The following is a 21299-nucleotide window of genomic DNA, read 5'->3' as shown; positions in this document are numbered from 1 at the left end:
TAAATAGAACACTCTTTCCCCGACGAGATACACTGTATCTTTTTTCGTACATTATGAACGCAATTTCTGGTCGCCCGTGATATTTAGCTAAACCACAGAGCGGGCGCTCCAACCCGAAACACAAAAACAGAAACACGCTTTTCGATTGTTTCGTGATTGTGTGCGTTGCTCCGAAACACGAAACATGACTTATCGAAACCTGTGTTTCTTGTTCTCGTGTGCGTTCGGCTATGGCCACAGGAACAGGAATAGAAAGACAAAAGACCACCAGGCAATCATAAATATTACTTATATAGATGTGAGTTTATTTCTTTACTAAAGAGACAATACAGAAATCCAGTCATCACTATTACATAAAAGAAAAAGTTACAGAAAGTACCTCTACTATTTCTCTATTTAAATTGGTTATCATGTCTTAACGATCATTAAGTTAATAACTTTGTTCATCAGACTAAAATGTGGATTTAGCCTAAATTAAGATATTCAAGCCATTCCTTAAAGTGAGGGTTGGCGCGGAGGAATGCGGAAAACTTCTGTCAATACGAAAGCGCAGTTTCGGGACACGAGGTATCAGGGAATTTCACAAAATCATCTTTCCGAGTCCTCGGTTCGGCGCGGTGTAGGCGCACACGTAACGCACACCGCACAACGCACACCACGTACTGCCGAGGACTCATTACATACGTAATTAGATAAGCAAAGATGAATCGCAGATCAGTCAGTCTGGTGACATCATGGCCCGCGTAATCGAATTAAACGATTCACACAACTTCGAAACGTACACACGAACGGTGCGTCCCGGCGGAGTCAGCCCGATATGCTGCAGCATATACAACAGCATGCAGCGCACACAGTTAACACAACACGATCCGGCACGAGAATCGTGTATGCATGTTTAGCAGTAGACATTGACGATATGGCCCAATCCGAATCCGGACCTAATTAATCTCAACTGCGACATTCGAGCAAATTACATCAATTTCAATACAGGCCTATAACATGTGTAGCATCGACGCAAAACACAAATCTAAACCATCATGATATAATAGTATTCTATTTTCTGCGCAAAACAAACCGATTAATATATTATACCCATATGCAGAAAATAAAACATCTTTTGAACGAAACAAATGATTCTATTATCTACAAATCAGTTGTTCATGAATTTCATTGATTGTAAATGTATCTGAAATATCCTTAGAAATTCGAATTTTGTGTAGGTTTAAATATTCTCTTTACTTTAGCCCTAGTTTGCTTTTCCTTTATTTCAGATCAAATCAAGATTACGTCATACTTTTTACAATGAGATATTATTACAATAAACAGAGTTTGTTTATTTTTGACATAAAAAGTTTCTCCACTCAAATCATCTCATCATATTTTTCAAATATTCAACATACCACCCGGGCACCAGCTTCATTATTCCAAGTACGTATTGACTTAAATGAAACATTTAAAACATGAAAACCTAGAACGTGAGACGACATTGTTTCAATAGCATCAGGCAAATTCCTAACCGGATCCGGTCCCAATTCGCGCGTACAACAGGACCGCAGTGAAGTCAGCCGTAGCTTTTCATTCGCTGCAGCACGGCGCTCACGTCCGTCTCGGACACGTGGAACGATCTGAAGATGCCGTCGCAAAAGCGTTTCGCTCGATCCGACTGGAAATTCATCGCTACGTTTTCATCTCTCGCGGCCAATCTGAAAATATATCGGATAGAAAAATGTTTACACTCAAAATTCGTTATCTTTAATCACAGAATACATTTTCCGAGCATCGGGCAATGAATAACATTTAAATACGGATTTTTCAAGAGATCTACGAGGCGTTTGAAGAAATTAGTTCTACGTTTCGTCGTATGTGTCGCTAGCAAACGGTAAACGGCTAGTCGACGACTTAATATGCAGATGCAATTTCAATCGGATATATTTGCAAGGAAGTGGTCAATAGAATTGAAACTTGCGCGTTCTGCGGGAAAATCTGCAGACTGAACGAAGAATCAAATACAAATCGAACCGACAGTCCGCATTATATCAACGCCGGATTCAATGCCGCAACATCCTTTCAAATATTTACCATCGACAAAGACTTTATTTAAATCAATTACAAGCAATTATCACATATTCGCTAAGTATCCGTCTACACAACACGGCTCGTGACGCACTTTAACGAGATATTTGCATTTTTGTAGCGCAGATGTCAGACGAATAATATATATATATATATATATAGATATATAACTATGGCGGTGTTTACACGGATTTTCAATAACAGGATGATCGCCAGCATGAAACCGTCAATTAGTGTCAACGCGTAATCTTTCAATTGGATAATAACCTAATAAACAACAAGGAAACGATGATAGCCCCGGGGCCCCCTCACTCCACGTGGCTTTCAGACGAGCCGCCATATCCTTTGTATATGATATAAATACAGGATTTTGACCATTTCAAAATCTATATTGAAGCTTTCATTAGAATGAATGGAATAATGCAAATGACTCTGTCATAATGACTCTCATGATAATGAACTAACGACTCGCAAGTCCCTGGTAAAATACTATGTACACCTGCCGAGCTGGGTCTCGGCTTTGGGTAAATTTACAATCATTGGAGTGGGCTCTTAGAATGTGGCATTTGTAATAAAATTGAAGAATAATGGACGAAACGCTCGCAACCTCAAAACGATACGAGATAATTTTCAGAATAAGCTCTGAACTCCGGGTCTGTCGAAAATCCACTTTCGATTCTGCGAAACTGAGACACGAATAGAAAGAAATTAAAAAATTTGATTATTGAAAATCATGAAGAGTTCCTGCCATTTACAATAATATATTACATAATATATATAAGAGGTATTAAGTGATTATTTCTATTTTTTCTTTGGGTCTTTTAGCGACAAAGTTATCGAGCACTTAAACAGGATAAAGGATTAGTGACAGCCCGTTCGACTGACAAAACAGAGTCGCAAAAACAGTCGAAATGAGGTCATAATCATTGACATTCTAATCGCAAACGCCCGTATACTTTCCAGTCGGCATTGAACATGAATAATTCCGACTCGGTGCGGATTATTTTCGGGGATTACTGGCATTTTACCGGTCAGGAGAACAAAGACCGCAAACATCTGTGACAGCGAATTTTAGTTTGTTCTGTTTTTAATCGAAACGGGTTTAAACCCAAAAACACTGGGTTTCATCCTTTTCAGAATTAAACTCGGTAATTGACTTTGCCTCTTGATCATTTTCGACACCGTAAAAAATGTTTTTACGAATTGATTATTATTATGCGTTATTTAAGGAGTACTGTGCGAGTCGATGTGCACTACGTCATCAATTATAGCGTTTCAAAATAACAATAATACAATTGTGAAAATTGGCGTTCACGTTGCCATTGAATAAATTTCATGACATAAATTTCATTTTCTATCTTTTTTTATTCCATTTCTGTTTTTTTCTTCACTTTTCTCTTTTGAGGCACCTGTTTTATATAAACTATTTCTTAGTCTCTACAGACTCCTCCAAGTTTAATTACTGCATTTGTATTATGCTTTTGTACACTATGCTGTAAATCATATTTCAAAATAAAACGTTTATTCATTCATTCATTCATATTATATTAATTCCCATGCATTTTCGATAATGAATTAGAATTATTTATGAGTGGATGTGCACCACGTCATCAATATTGGTGGTGGGACTGGTTGCCGTAAATTCAATTCAATTGGCGATACATCAAATTCCAAAAAAAACTTTTTCGATCCTTGATTTTATATACATGTACAGTGCAAACTGTATAGATCCCAAGTCGGATCGGATCCGTTCAACTCGGAGGTTTTTCCATATTACGCAATATAAATGTGTTATTAGGCGTCAATAAACTTCATATTAGTTTTCTTATGAACTGGGTCGAGAATCCACAGGCCGATAGGCGCGCTCAGCAGACGAGACCCGAGCAACGTACGGTATGACCTTGTACGAATCAGAGGTCAACGCATACGCCGATTTCAATGATACATAAAAATGTCTATCAAAACGGCACCAAAAGGCAATTAAATCGATGAGAAATTGCAAAAAAGACCTAACGCAATAAGTTTTTTGTGACAAGCGCACGGATTATCTTATTAAGTGTTTTCTCGATGAGCGCACGTATTGTCGTAATGTCGTCGATGCCACGCAAACGACTGATAACAAGGCAGTAACATCTCGGCAATACGGAATGCAGGTGCACCAGCCGTATTGTCGTTCGGAAATCTTCATTAATCGTCGATAATAAGACGACACGAGTGATTCGAGAAAAATTAGTAAACGTTAATCGTATCGATGGTTTCTCGTTCATTAGATCAACAGCGCACATACATTACACGGGCGCAGACGAGCGGCTATCCGAGCAAGCTGTCGCCGCGACACTCGCTTGAAAAGAAATTCCGAATCCATTCTGCCGTCGCGAACAACAAGACAAGATTGAACAAAACGAAACGCAGTAACATCTTGAATCGCGTTGAGAAAAAAAACCATGAAGCTCCACGGGCGCGTTTTAAACAATAACTCCGTTTAATACATGTATACACGCAGATAACTACTGATAAACACTGAGCCAAGTGACGCTTATACACTGTTTTCCTCAGTTTGTTGAATCCTCAGTTTGTTGAATCCAATCAGATTCATTTTAGGCACGTAACTGTCAGTTAAAAATATGCTACGGAGAGAGAAGGCTGGAGAGAGGGAGGGTGGGGGAGAGAGAGAAGGGGGGAGGGAAAGACAGAGAGAGAGAGGGTAGGGGAGGCTCTTACTTTTCTCTCTTCCTTCCTATCGCTATTGAAAGGTTACTGACCTGACACGTATTTGAAAAACTAAATTATGAAAACTTTGATTCGTTCAGCCCTGTGTCCTCCTATTATACTGTGTGATAAGACAGAATCGCATCAACAGTGACAACACACATGTAAACAAGATACTTATCAATTGCGCCGTTTCCCGTTTCAAAAAGCGTCCTCAATCGAGTTCAAATTCCGATAACTCGAATCCTATTTCGTCTGTAGTCAATTCGCCCATTGTTTGCCGAATGAAATTGAATTAAGTTGCGGAGTTTAAGTTCTCGACGTCCCTCAAACCAGTGCACCAGTCAAGACGTTGTTTATCAGAAGGTTTGGGGTTTCTTGTCCATATGGGCAATCACAATTGGCGTTGGCAGTTCAAGGTCAAACTCAAAACTTGGCTGTCGCAAACAACTAATATTGCGTGGGAATTTTGAAAAGCGTTATTTTTAAGATTATTGAATTTGTCGACGAGGTTGTCCGCATAATGATCTTAACACACGTTCGAAATCCAATTCGAAAACATTCTCAAATAGAATATGTTTTATTCATTATATCCTATATGACAAGGTATTCACGTAAAGCGTGTCGCGCGCATGGGGCAAACTTCGCCGATAAATCAGACTGGAGACGCCATTTTTTCGCAGACGATACCCGACAAATTTCCGCGAAATCGACACAAGAACCGACGGCCGGCCGGCTGAACAGATACGGCGATTAACCGCGTGTCATATAGTCTTATAGAGGCTGCAAAAAACGATCTTGTTTTCGGGAAGTTTTTAAGATCGAAACAACCGTTGAAAATATGTTAATTCGCGAAGTCGAATCGTCTGCGCCAGAGTGTGCGTCAGGTGGATGAAATGGCTATTAAATTAGGCAGACGCTCTATTACCAGTCGTCGAAGGGGGGAATTCGTCCGGCGGATAATGCGAGACGAGCATTCATTTCGAGCGAAAAAAGGTACTAACAAAAACGTGTAAACGCGCGGCCGCCAGAAAAGATTATCGGCTTTTTGTCGACGCGACAAAAGCTCCGCTCGAGCCCGAATGACAATATAATTAATCGTCTCAAACATCAGGTGGACCCGATGAAAAATAACACAGCGACCAACCTGGCGCTACATATATACATATATATATATATATATATATATATATATATATATATATATATATATATATATATATATATATATATATATATATATATATATATATATATATATATATATATATATATATATATATATATATATATATATATATATATATATATATATATTGCGGGCCCGTATGGCGTCGGCTGGTTCGGGGGTTCGGATGAACCCTCCACCAGAAAGAAGCTGAAATGTATTGCACTTCATACAGCTATCACAACAGGATACATGTCGTTATGATATCAATTCAATTCTAATAATAATCTTCATTAACTCCATCCATAATGAACAAAATTTCTAGGATCAGACATGTTAATAAAGAGACAATACTACAATACAAACCGAAACTGCGAACAAAACAGAAAATGGACCGGTAAATTTGACAATACATACATTTCAGAGAGACACTGTAACAGGACGATACTATTGCATTGACCATGGACGTTAGTTTATACATCAATGATGCATTGACGGACCCCTAAGAGAATCAACAATCTTAAAGATTTTATTCCGTTCCAAAATTAAAGAATTTACAAATTCACAAATCATGCTCCCCAATTCGCTGTTGTTGGAATCATAAAATGACAAGAAACCAAATTTGTCTTCAGAAGAGAGAAGGCGTCGCAATATTTGAACTCCCAGATTTGACCAAAAATAGACTCATTCGAATCTAAGACGGAGCAGTACAAAAGAAATAGTTTCTTACCTTCCGCGTGACCAGCATTACTGGCGGAAACATATTTACACTGTAGGCAGATTCTATTGGCCATTAGGATTTTAGGTCTTACATATTTGCCCATTTCTATTTGCAGGTGATGGGAACTGATTCTGAGTTTAGTGAATTCTTTCCTTTCAACAAAACAGAACAGTACAGAAATGAGGTACTTTTCTAAACAAAGATGCTTCCGGAAGTTATCGGAAATCGCTCAGAGGCCATATCTGAACCGCATCGGGCCTGCATTGTGCCCGAGTCGACCCAAATTCCTATTACGGTAGTCTATGACGATAAACTGAGCCCCAAATTCACGGAAGTCTTACACATTTTTAGCTGACACGCTCCGACTGACAAAAGTAATATATACGTTTTGTGACGTCACGTGCGATGCGCCTATAATGATGTGTAACGAGCGGCATGCTGCGAGTGACAACCTGTTTTATCATTAAACAATAAACATCAAATGATGATTATTAATCGGTTTCTCCGGCGCGGGATACAGCCAACTAAACAACTCATAAAGGTGGTGCCATGTGCGCCACACTGAACAGAGTGGGTGTTCTTGGGAAAATATACTTTTCGAAAATTACGTCACGCGCCACGATTTAACCGTATCATTGTTTAAAGCCATAAATAAAACCGGCAGAAATTATCATTTACAAAATGCAGTTAAATCCTTTCGAAGCGCAAGAAAAGCAATTAATGTAAAGGAGAAATGATAACATTTTCATGATAGCAGAAAGGCCGACAAATTACTGAATCAGTGGTTGCGGGTCTCAACACAAAATAATACGAAATAGGAGAATGATTGGATATTAAATTCGAGTTTAGATTAGACTTTTCCGCTCAGTAAATCAATTTCAGTGGAATCAATAAAATCACTAGAATAAGAAAGGGAATATCACGTCCTATTCGATGACTCGTTTAATAATTATCGGATTTGGAAGCCTAAAAATCAGGTTCAAATGTCATTGAAAATGAACCGATTTTCACTGCGAATGACCCAGTGTTTTGTTGCGCCAACTGATGTTTCCGGTTTACCATTGGATTTGGTTATTTGTTTCTACTTTGCTGATATATACACACAGGTCCAGCAGACATTTCTCTGCTCATAGAATACCGGGAATTACGAACTAACGTGACCGGTCTCCAAATTCAAACCTGTGACATTGTATGCGACTGAATTTAAAGGTGCATTAATGGATAGGTGCGGTATAGCGATACGACCGGTTTAAAAAACCATCGGTCGTTCACCGGTCTCGTCAATCCCGGGTTTACGGTTACGGATATTCGTGCGGCGACAAAGCCAAGGCCTCTCCCAATAAAATAAATGAAACGCCGAACTCGCGTGAAGTGGGTTCAAAAATATCGACGTGGAAAAATACGTAGACGGCCTTGCTTGGCGCCAATTTTCAAGCGGCGACACTTACGATTTCATAAGCATTTTTCCCTAACGCGGGCACGTGCCGGTTTTCTGAATTCGAAAGTGGCGACTGTAATGAAATTCCGCGGCTTCAACCGTACTCGAAGATCATTACGAGCGCTTTTAATTCGAGTTCAGGCGCAAAGGTCACGACGGCGCGCGAAGTCAAGTACTACTACGAACAGACGATCGAAAAAATGCCGAATAGGAAAATCGTGAATAGTGCCGGTAAAGACTCACTCGTGTACAAGGCGCGTATTATGCTAATTCACGAATCGTTTATCTTCGTGACAACACTTTGTTGTCAATCGCACGTGACGGCGATACGGAGTGAAGTTTTTTAGTGTCAGCTGTGTGTGAACACCGATGGGGCTCCGGTCCGCGCCGAACACAGACGGGGAGTGCATTTGCTATACATACACCATTTTTGTCTCCTTTTTTCTCTGTCGCATTGTCGCGCGAAAATCCGCTCAAAAGAAAAAAAAAATGCACCCAAAGAATATACTATATACAAGTTGGCTTGAAAGAATGAATTCAGTTTGTATATGTAATATATCATATATATATATATATACATATATATATATATATATATATATATATATATATATATATATATATATATATATATATATATATATATATATATATATATATATATATATATATATATATATATATATATATATATATCTTATATGGATATAGATAATTAATCATTTAACAAACCAGCGCGTCTCTGCAGCATCTTGGACCGTTTAAAGACAAACAACGCATAGCGCGCGACAGGTGTCGACTGCGAGCGCACGCCTGTGTTATTTGTTTTCGCGCGCGAGAGTTGTTGTTTAGCAAACGATTCTTTCTCGTTAAGAAGAAGAACCACGACACGACGCGCGCGCATCGTTATAATTGTCTTTTGTTTATTGGCGACACGTTTCGCCCGTAATTTGATTTTAATCGATATTTCAAACGGGGCTCTATTGTAAATCAATCTGCAGCACGTTTCATCAACGGCGAAATCGGTGGAAAAATCAATCGATTCATCGGTAACAGGTGCGCGAGTCGATTAATAACTCATTATGGATGATTTGTTCTTATTTGCGCTAATGTAAAAATGGCCGATCGCTGAAGAATCGTTGGCAGATTCGTAGCGGCCAAGACTTACTCACTTAGCAAGATTTACTCATTTACCAAGACTTACTCATTTACCAAGACTTACTCATTTAGCAAGATTTACTCATTTACCAAGACTTACTCATTTACCAAGATTTACTCATTTACCAAGATTTACTCATTTAGCAAGACTTACTCATTTAGCAAGACTTACTCATTTACCAAGATTTACTCATTTACCAAGATTAACTCACTTAGCAAGACTTACTCATTTAGCAAGACTTACTCATTTACCAAGATTTACTCATTTACCAAGATTTACTCATTTTTCTGGTGAAACTTTAGCAGCGAAAGCTCGCAATTTTGATAACATCGATTTATCTATCTGGTTAACTGAAGTGGCCAAGACGTAGTTGTCAAACCATCTATCTTGTTCTTTCTTATCCCGGGTCTATTAGTCTGGAATTTTAAACCCAACCGGTCGACTTCCATCCGATATATCTATCTTCATAGGAATTTAACATGAAACAAACATTTTGAAGTTATAATGTTCTGATGACAGATGAGATGGAGAACATTAAGCGGTAGCGAAACACAATTCGAGACGTGCGCGCGAAATAAGCACCATTTCCGAGAGATTTACAAAATATCATGAAATTCCCAGAGTGAAATCAGTTCCCTGTCCTTTTCTAGAATCGTGATGGTCAGTCACCCGATGAAAGTTAAATATCTGAAATAAATGTGAAAGTATTTTCAGTGCAGGCGGACGACGTGTCGGACTGCGAGACAACAAAACGAACCGCTGCAGTGGTTAACCTCCATTAGACCGGCATTCCGAGCTGAAATCAACCGAAAGTAATCCATCGACTCGCGGCTGTTTGATAGGCTCGGATTAGCGAGGTCGAAATGAGATGAAAGCAATCATTTTCGACGCTGGCAATTAACGGATTTATCCGCAGTCTGTTTGAAAGCCTTTTCCATCTGTGATATACGCATTTCATAATTCGCTAATACACGACAGAGCGGATTAAGTACAATATGAATTGCATCTTAATTCCAATGACAATAAAAACATGAAAATTGATTTAGTGGAGAGATGTATATATATTTATATATTGTAGCGTGAACTTTTTTTTTAAGAGTCCACGATTATTCACATCGGATCATTTTCGTCTGGTCCAAAAATGGAATTGATCTCATTTTAAGCCAACGTGATCTAATATCGGTTTAAATTCGTAATTAGGCACGACTATATACAAACTCCACACACAACAAAATGATGACGTGTTCAGCATTGAACGCTATGAAATGGTACATCTTTTCCCACCAAACATTTGTTATTTCAAAATTCCTGAAAATGGCAGCATTCAACGCGATTAGTTCACAAATTCTTTCTTGATGCCTATTTTCGAGGTGCCGTCTGAAACACGGCCGCGGTTCGAAGGAATTGCAAAAACAACTAAAAATAAAATGCCAAAAACAACTAAAAATACTTAATTAGTTGTCAACTCGAATCTGGTGGTTTTAATTTGATTTTTGCTCATTATGGAACTAACTATGTCCGTGCCTAATTCCAAAACCGTAGAAACGGTTTAGGAAATCGCAAACGCGGTTTAGGTGAATTTAAACAGGGAATTTCTAATTTAAATGATGAAACAACTTAAATACTTGAAGGAGTTTCCAGATAAACGATAGCTAAATTACTTATTCGGGGAAGACACGATTTCGTGAATGCCCGTGAGCGGGTCATCTGTTTTCATCGCTTCTACTGTCGACGCGTCCCAGGGCGGCGTATTTTCTATTTTCTCGTTAATTGCCAGTCAGATAACCAGTGACTTGTTTATATCGTTACTTATCAAGCTGCGAGGATCAGCCGATCACGCCTCATTAAACCGGCTACATTTACTAAATACCGGCCAACGTTCGGTAAATAGACGATGCGATTTTTCAACGGCGTGGCGGCGAAATCTTTCGACTATGGAGACGACGCGAAACGACGCCGCGCGATGAGATCGGGTAAGTTTTTGAGCGCAGCGATGCATGCAGAACGCGGCACGCAGCAACCTTAGTGCTTGCCGCCCCTCGAGAGCCCGAGCGCCAGTAGTGCCAGTGATTAAATGCAAAAATTTTCGAAATCGTCGCGTCGCAAATGGCTTAGCTGTCAATGCAGATTGAATAACGTCGACGATTAACGGTGTGCGGGACGTTTACTGCGAGTGCCGCCAGTCGGGCGAACGCGTCCCGGCGGTACTCAAGTCTGAAATGAGATTGAGAAATCATGTTGATGAATCTGCACGGGCTGGGTCAGCAATAAGGTGAGGAGACAGCGTGGTCGAGCACAGATAGCACAGCTCATCCGCGACTACGTCTTAATTAGATTTGCGTCTTATCGCGCGACGCCGAGTGCGTGCTGTCTTCACCGAAACCGAAACGATTAACGATTAAAGCGAATAAACTACACGTCGAGACGACAGACCGGAATAAAGAGAACATCTTTCGACAAAAGAACTCATCGAAATTTGAAAAGATAACAAAAAACGTTCGTCCGGAGAGTCGAGGATGTAAAACACAGTGGAACCTCGTTACAATATGATACACGATTTATTTTGTCCACAAAATGTTTTATGATTAACAGAAATTCTTATGAAATAGTTGTTAGACAATATGGAGAGGGACGCCAAGCAGGCTTTAAAGCTGTACAAGAGCTGAGGCGAGGAGCCCCACGTGCAATAATGAATAAAACGAACTTCAGGAGACCTGAAAATCTGTTCGTTATAACAAACATTTCGTTATAATCCAGTATGAATTGTACCTGAATTGTCCTATTTGGAACACAATTCTAGGTTTGTAATAACCGATAAATCGTTCTGAGGTCGCTATGACGAGGTTCCGCCGTATATACGGTTAAGTCGTCATCAGATAATCATCACATTACAGTGAAACTAATTTTCAAAGTCCCGATTTCCAATTGACTAAGTGTAAGTCGCTATCGTGTGGGTGTCCTCGTTCCTACACGCGAATGTTCTTAATGATAGTTAAACAGGTCAAAACGACGACCTTGCGCGAGTCCTTCGTATTCAGGTTGACCTCCCATCGACGAACCCCCGGGACGGGCTCTAGGTTTTAAAATCCTTTCACATGATGATCATTTGCAATTATTGAGGTCGTTCAAAATGATAAGTTTGCCATTAATAACTAATCATAATTCTGTTTCATGATGGGAGCTGGTCTCCGAGGAGCGATCATCAAGTTCACGAATGCCAGGATTAATAAGCGTATAGGACGTCTGATAAACTGTAAGGTATTATCAAGCCTTTATAATCGAATAATGAATAATGTCTTATTCAACAAATGAATAACGCATTCTAAACGCTTTATTCACTTCAAAAGGAAAAATTAAATAGATCTCAGAAACAGTAATTATTCTTACGCTGAAATACAGTGACGTCACTGAGAGTTAAAATGCTATATTGGGGTTTTTTTTAATGCACATTGAAAAATGTAAATCCCCTTAGAACAAAGCACGTATATTCCAGGTCCTATGCTAAATTTGACGACCGTTTGAAATGTGGCTTGAGAAGTAGCAAGACAAACATATCCTCACCACCGCCAATGAAGTTAATACTCAGGGCTTAACTGTCTATGGTGGCTGATTCGGGCAATGTTGGCGTTCTATGGCGCCCTCATTTGCATACCCGGAATTTTACGCTATGGCCCGAATCAGCCACCATAACTGTCTGTGTGGTGACGGTCAAAACGGCCCGGAAATAATAGTTAAACGCTTACAAACAGCCACAAAAAACAGCAACAACAAAATATCAATTCGGAGATTTTTGCGCTGGCCTTGGAACTAGTACAAAGCGCCCCTTAAAGTCACCCGTGGGTAATAAACAATACATCGGTTGTAATTACGCTAACGCCAGCGGACATAAAACAATCCAACAGCTCGTTTTCATTTTCCGCCGTCATAATACTTCAAAAAAAGAATACGACGACAATTGAATAAATTCGAACCAGCGGCCGCGATGCGTGATTCCCTCGACGGAATCGGTGGCTCTTCTTCTCGCGGCGCGTATAAAACCGCGTCATACTCTCTCCATTCGAGTTCAAAGTCAAACGCGTTACAGCTTCAATCGAAAACATAAACTTCGATCAATTACCGCAAAAATAAGGCCCCGCAGGCCTCGCCAACTTAGCTTTCCGTTTATCAAGATTGGCGTCCTTACATCTGGACGCTAAAAATTTCGTATTTCGAATGCAAAGATTTACCGAGTATAGCGCAGTTAAAACCGAAAGTGACGGCGACTTATTGAACCTGGCCGTTCGTCCGATAACACGTGCAGATCAGCTAAGGAAAATACAGAGGACACCTAATTCCTGTTGTGTACCTGAGATTAACCGACCGACCGAGGACGATTTGCCGGGTTAAGAAGAGCAGCACGGATCCCCGATTCCTCTCCAAGCATCATTTCCTTTATTACATTTAATACCGATGTCCAAAAGAGACCAGGAAGTCGATTCTAAAGGGAACCTCGTGATTGGGAAAGAGTCAATAAATTCATGATTTAGGCCCTTGTACAAATTCCTGGATGCGCCCCGGGAAAAACTAATATTTCAATCTGCGAGGCCTACACTCAAACGACAAACCGTAATATCGCGGGAACGAGTGTTCAAAGGTTCTGCCTAGAATACGATTTCCATACGACATTAGCTTCGGAGTGTTTGATTTTCCCGACCTCGCTACGAACACGATTGGAATTTACTGATTTCAAGATGATTGTCGCATTAACTTCTGCCATCGACGTCGTAAACGGGTTAGACGCAACGCCGTCGAAATTGTTTGATCATACAATAGCTCACTGTTTTCGAAATGGGATTCGCATGAGGCGCGACGCGAAATGAGTTTATCCGAGCAAAATTCGTTTGCGGCGCGAAAAGCTATATAATATTTCGCTGGGGAATCGTCTGCGAGACCCCGGTGTCCTTCGGCGCAATGTTACACGCTGTTACAAGCGACGCCGGTCCTTTGTGAGCGAAAACGTCCGAACGATGTATATTTATTTTTATGGTAAAACAACGTTACAGTTTAATAACAACTTAAAGAGCCGGGCGGATTTACGGGGTGGTCTCGAGGGTCCCGACCCCTGTCATCCCATTCAGGTTGCTCTTTTTCGTCAAATCAAGGAGATCAAAATATACAAATTTGACACCAGCGGAAATTGCACATTTTCGGGCGCATTTCTTTTCTAAGATATCTAATAAACCGGGTGGCTCCCCAATAGTAACCCATGGCTGCTTTTCCTGAAAAAAGCCATTTCTTCTCATCAGAACCCCATCCTTTAATATTTCCTAGATCCGTCCTTGAATAGTGTCCTAGGTCTAGACTGAATTGCACAGCCCCATCAGTGATATATACGCACTAGCACTCAGGAAGATTGAATTGTGAGTGAATGCTTAATCAAACCAGGAAATCACTGGAATGGAAGTCAGGCATTATCATTTGGGTGGTATGAAACGCGGCCGTGGCCTTAGCACCGGCCTCATCCCGAGGTATGAGACGCGGCCGCTTCATCATGTCTTATCGTGGAGCTTCGTCGTAGTGGAATTTCTTTTCTTTCAGAAATTCGCAAATACCCATCTGAAAGTTTAACTTGAAACGTTTTCCGGATATTTTTCTCTTGAAATATTTGAAATGTGCGATATTTCGTTATTTAGACCATATGTCAAACCGCTTTTAACCAAGTTATGCCCCGACGAGGACTTTTATCAAAATGTAAATCCTCATTCTATACATTCAAGTTTTTCTGCACATGAGGGTCATATATTTTCTTAACGTCTAATAATTACGAATATCGATAAAACTTCCAAAAAAGAATATTCTATCAATAAATCAAAGAAGGGGTATATAAACCAACACAAAATGTAACGAAATACACTCAAAAACAATTTTTCTTTTTTTACCCGATGAAGCTAGACTACAATGCACTAGATTATTCATTTCATTTTATTCATCATACCTGATGAAGTTGAAGTGAATCAACGAAATCGGTCGAGTTCGATTACATTATTTTTAAGATAAATTTCGTTATTGTAATGTTGTGATTTTGTAGTGGCCACTATATGCACTAAAAGCGAAAGCTCGTACCACAAATAAATCTACAAAGTACGACCCGGTACTTGTCTTTATGCTCAAAAACAATGTCATCCCAAAAAATTTAAAAAAATAGAAGCAAAACACAGAACAGAACATTTCGCCCGCGCTATGATTATCATTTTTAACGCCTACAAAGCCGGTCATTATCAACGCACTTATTTTCACTCGAAAAGCTTAATAGGAAAATAACACAGGCGTGATATTGCACCAGAACGACAGACAGCGCCATTTATAATTACAAACCACAGCCATCGACATCATCCGCAATCCAGCGAGGCAGACGAAAAACCAAATCAACCATTGCGCAGATTAAACGAGAACATTATATATATATACATATTAAATGAACGAATTAACGAGCGTTTAATACAGGAAAACACAAAAACAGACGGTGCTCCGGGGGAGGGAGGGAGGCAGGAGGGAGAGGGAGGCAGGGGGAAGGGCTTTTATTTCAGCTGAAACCACCGGCAAGTGCACAATCAACGGAACGAATCCCAACGGGTGAATACAAACGCAATAAAGCTGTAGACGTCGTAATTCAATTTCGCGGACGATGACCATGTCGCTTTTATGAGCAAAATATATGGCCGGTGGTAACATTAGGCGACAATCATTTTACTTTGTTGATACTGGTCGATGTCGACGGGGCTGGTCGCTGTCGTCCGCGCGGCCAGTGATTAAATCAAACCCGTGTTTTCATTCTATTTTGACATCAATGCCGGGACGGCTCCGACCGCGGGATATTTTCGCGGTCGACGCCGCCGCAAACAGGGCTCGATCAGTCGGAAAATTAGCCGGCAACCCGCGCGCGGTTCAATCATTCCCCTCTCATCCCGCCACGCGTTGTTATTCGACTTTGTAATCTTGCCGATTGTTTAATGACCGAAATCATTGTTGTGCGAGAAAATTTGAACAGTCGATTAGCGCCCGCAAGACTCTTTAAACAGTCTATTCGCGAACAGCGGAAATCTTCGATTATGTTTCCGCGCGCTCGCTAATTAGATCTGTCGCAAAGCAGACGGATTTCTAAACAGCAGGCACACAGACAGACACGCACGCTGGTTTTTATAATAAAGTAAATCGCAACTGCATTTTTGATAATTCTGTTACGTTAAAAGGTTCAGAATCGAAGATTAAAACTTAATCGAATTTCGACGACAGTGAAATTAATGTCGCAGTTACGAGAACGTTCAGAATCGCCGCATCTACTGTTGAACAATGCGAACCACGTAACGAGTATGTCAACTCGCAGACGACGGAAATTCAAATTTTCGATTATTCATTATTTTCCCAGACGTAGATAATGAAGAAGTTACACTTCGATTTTCATTTTCAATTTCGATGAAAATGTGTCGTATTTGAGTTGAATTAACAACGACAGAAAGATAGCTTTTTTTCCAATCGAACTACGCGTCTGTAAAATTGATCCCAGAATTCTAAGCTTGTTGTCGTTCTAACCAGAAATGAAAACCATTGTTTGAAATATCAACGAATAAGTGACTTAACTTAAAGAAATCCTACAATTATCAAACATATTCCACAAGTAAATAAAAGATCTTTATCTAGCTGTAATCTAACTACGTCTTTCAGTGTGATTGTGCCATTGGCAGAACTTCATGATATTAAAGGACATTAGGTTCTTACTAGAAACTCCTCAGAATTAGAACTTTTCTATTTTGGAATTGAATGGTCACATTTCAAATTACAACGATGCATCGTATATGGTAAAATTAGCGTCCCCTGGAGTCTAAATCTAGCACTATATACTTACAGCTTCAGTAGAATGAAGGTCAGCAGATTCCATTCAGCTGGTCGCATGGTGACATTATCTTTAGTTAAACTGTTGTAAAACATGATGAGAAAAATTTATCATTTCAATATGAACACTATACGACAAACTCATTGGTAAATCCGTTATTTTTAGGTGAATAACCTTATTCTCTCATATTCAACTACATAGATTTCAAATATTACCAATCTTGACGCTAGAAATGGGAAGGAAGGAAGGATCTTGTTTGATCGATACTCACTGAAATGTGGAGACAAGCTCTTGTATGTGAGTGGACACATCTCTGCTCAACATGTTCAAACTCGGAAGAATTTTCGAGAGACTGAAATAAGAACCAGTCAAACCAGTCGATGAGTCAAATTCTCACTGGGAAAACTGACGATTTTGAAGAATCTGGGTCTTCGAATTCTGCTATCTACTCTACGTACCATCTATCGATACTGTTCAATACGAGCTTTCTTCTTATCGGCATCTGTGATGTAGAATCGAGCAGGGGTACAACCGGTTCCCTTTGATAATCCTGATATAGACAAGTTACTTAGTTTAATCATCATAAAACGATGGTGCCTGATATTTGTCTTAATAATTGTTACCGTGTATCTGAAGTAAGAGACCAACTGTAGCAGTTCAAAAGGGCTCTCGAAAAATAACATTAGTCTTAAAATATTGGATTGGCTACAGAACTAAGATGGATTTAGATTGGTCTTGAGTTGTTGGATTGAATATAGAACCAGAACCTTGTCTTAGATTGTTTGGATGAATAAAATGAACTAAAGAGGTCTTAAATCTAAGCCCTAAGTCAAGTAATAATATTTAGTCTTAAAATATTAGATTGGTTACAGAATCAAAAAGAGCTTAAACTGGTCTTGAGTCATTAGATTGGCGATACAACCAAATAAGCTTTGGTCTTAAATTGTTAGATTTGCGACAGAACCAAACTGGTTTAGATTGGTAATGGATTCAAGTTGATTTTAAGACCGTTACATTGGTTACATATAGGATCAAAATGCGGTAAGTCTGGTCTATTATCGAAGCCATGGTTCTAGGGCTCTAGTATTAATCGTTATCTGTACATAATTACCAGAGTTTCATCATTTTCTTCATCTTTACTTTTTACTTCTTCATCATCATCATCGTCATCATCGCTATCAAGATTTTCAGAGCAGTAGAACTCGCGCACTTTCAGCGTACTGGCTTCGGCGTCTTTTACGAGCTGTTCGTAATCGGGAACTTTCTCGCCGGGCATCGACGCGGCTGCGCCCCCTAGATTCATCGACGCTACGAACATTTTCTCCAAATCGGTATCGTTATCGGCCGGTAAGTCGTTCGGTTTTCCCCTGCCGCGATCGTCGCTCATGTTCGTTATGAAATAAACCGATACGGCGGTTTTCCATTCGTAAAGCGTCCGTTGAACGTTGAAAAACGGCGTATTTCTCGACCTAGCCGGAATCTGATCATCTTTTAAAACGTCTTCTCGATTATCTTTCGCGCGTCGTATGTTGTCGAGAACCTCCGAGTACCCGCTCGCTCCTCTTAAATTCTGTTCACCGGTTTTATTCACGTTAACATCGCAGGCGCTTTTAGTTTCTAATTCGGTTTCACTTTTAGCATTTTTCTCGTCAGAAACTAAGTCTTGCTTAGATTTCAATTCATCAGAATCGGACATTGTCGATTCCTTCGACTCTTTTGTTAGTCCCTCCTCTAAAACTTTATCAGGTCCACTAACGTTGTCACTTTGAGTGTCACGATTTTGAGCGCTTTCTACTTTCAGTCCATTTTCACTATCTTTTTCAGATAAAAGATTTTGAGCACTTCGCGAACTGACATTTACCGCTGGGTCAACTAGCTCACATAATTCATCTTCGGGCTTTTTTCCCGTGTCGATATTGGCATCATCCTCGAGAGGTTGTCGGTTCGACATTCGAGTGATTAACGCATCGCGTTTATCGATCAAAGCCATCAGGTTTTTGTATTTTTCTTCATCCGTCCGCCCGGGAACGACGAAAGCATTTTCTGATTTAACTTCCGAAGCACCTGAAGTAGACTGTTGGCCAGATTGATCGCTCTGGTCGCTCTGCAATGATTCTCGAGTCTTCGAATCATCGGAAACTGACTCTAAGGAATGAGTATTTTTAGACCGCTCGTCAACATTCTTGTCTGAAGGTTTTAGAGATGCGTCGATTCCGAGATCATCGAGCTGACTCTTCAAAGCTGCAGACGGGTGCCGGACAACGACATCTCCGGGTTGACCACTGGAAGATTATGGCAGGAATGAAAATTGTTGAAAAATCTTTGCTCCAGTCAGTGCAAAGTTTGGACACCAGATTCCAGTTCCACATCATGACTTAAGCCCAAAAGTGGTCTTAAATCATAAGACTAGTCTTGAATTATTACATTGGCTATATGATTAAGTTGGCCTTAGGCTGGTTTTAAATCTAAGCCATGACTGTGTCCAAGGTGTATAAACCGTATTTAGAAGTGTGTAAAAGAGGAAAAATTATAATTGGTAAAAAAAAAATTTCTGCATTGGACCTAAAAATTGTTACTTAAATTTGACCTAAAAGTGCTTTTTGAGCGTTTATCTGGGACTAAAGCCTTAAAAAGAATTTGATCTAGAAAACTGAAAGGTTTTGGAATACACACCAATCACCAGATGATTTCTCCAGAAACTTTAAACGTGTCACAACTTTATCTGGATCTCGCTTTTCGATTGGTTCCGTAGAGATTTGATCCTTCAGGAATCGTGAAGCCTTGAAACAGTGATTACTGCAAAATTTCTGCAACGGAATTACCGGTACATGGAATTATTTACTAAGTGAGAATAAAATAGAAGCAATAGATCTATGGAATTTCTGCAATGAATAAAGGATGAATCTAACCTTTCTTTCAGAGACATCATAAACTCTGTTCTGTTTAGTGGACACGTAAAATTTTTGATTCAGCACCTGAATGATAAAATCATAAAATTCAATTCAAAAAATGTTCAGGTCTACTGAATTTTTTCTACATGGTGCACCGTAATTTTGAACAAATTTTTATTACTAATATGTTTCAATGTCTACTGGATCCTGATTCAAATGTTTTACATAAGACCTGGATGATTATTTATACCTGTTTTAGTTTATTAGCACACAGTGGGTAGCCACACAATTGACCTATCAATCGCTCTTCTACAATATCATCGTAATGACTGCGTTCTATAAATTTAGCCTGCAAACGTAAGACATCAAGTTGACTTTTCGGTGAAATAATCTATCAAATTTTTCATAATGAATATTCTCAATAAGGGAATCAAGTTGAGGAATAAGAGGTCATTTTATGTTACCATTCTGCAGGTTGGACACAAACTCCATTTCTTTTTCCCATAAGACTTTGGTTTTCATCAATTTAGTTTCAAGATTTTTTTTTCGCACAGCACTGACCTCGATGCATTAACTCTCACTTAAGAGGTTTGCTCAATGATGAAGAAAACAGAGAAGAAATAAATGATGTTTTCACACTGATTCTTGTTGATTACCTGCTCTGTGAAATCAGTTTCAGACACACAATCTTCGATTAATTCCTCAACAATCTTCTGCGCTTTTTCATAAGCTTTTTTACGTTTTTCGATAATTATCTGGGCTTTCTTTTCATGCTCCTGCCTCCTAGAAAGACAATGACAACGGACAGAGAGGACTAGAGAGAGAGCGAGTTAAATTGAGTGGAGGAGGAGTATTTGACTGAACTCGACATATCCAGATCTTTATATAAAATATCTTCAGCTTGAAATATGAGAAAAACAGTTAAAGGACTAAAATTTTTCAAATTGTTTATTCATGGTTTATTTGGCTTTCAGACACATCTCAAAAATGATACTTCTTTTTAAATACCGATTCGACGTTATCACAAAGACAATATAAATAGACGGTTCCTGGCCATAATTAGTGCGACCAGATATTTTAACTAAGCGAAATACAGGGTTTCCAAGCGGTAGAATTACAACTTACAATTTAAGATCAATCTTCTGGGCCGTAGCCTTATTTTTCTGGGCCATATCTTAAATAAAACCTCCTGGAATATTTGAAAAAATTGATTTTGGAAGAAAATATAGAAATTTTCGCCGTAACCGCATCGGCTCAACGACCTTGAAAA

General features: G+C 39.5%; 1 protein-coding gene across 1 annotated transcript; it reads right to left on the bottom strand.

Annotated features, from left to right (window-relative positions):
- Positions 1-340: 340 nt before the first annotated feature.
- On the bottom strand, positions 341-21276 carry LOC141908681 (RNA polymerase II subunit B1 CTD phosphatase Rpap2-like). The gene is made up of 10 exons (XM_074798822.1): positions 21155-21276; positions 20686-20812; positions 20280-20378; positions 20048-20113; positions 19812-19945; positions 18250-19420; positions 17597-17688; positions 17410-17490; positions 17151-17219; positions 341-1703 (listed from the first exon to the last, which is right to left on the bottom strand). The coding sequence occupies exons 1-10, from the start codon at positions 21199-21201 to the stop codon at positions 1562-1564; spliced, it is 2028 nt and encodes a 675-aa protein (XP_074654923.1). The 5' UTR covers positions 21202-21276; the 3' UTR covers positions 341-1561.
- Between the last annotated feature and the right edge of the window lie 23 nt (positions 21277-21299).

Source organism: Tubulanus polymorphus, chromosome 7 (genome assembly GCF_964204645.1).
Source record: "Tubulanus polymorphus chromosome 7, tnTubPoly1.2, whole genome shotgun sequence".
NCBI classification, from domain to species: Eukaryota; Metazoa; Nemertea; class Palaeonemertea; order Tubulaniformes; family Tubulanidae; genus Tubulanus; species Tubulanus polymorphus.
The sequence above is the reverse complement of the archived record's forward strand: the minus strand, read 5'-3'. Positions and strand labels throughout refer to the sequence as shown.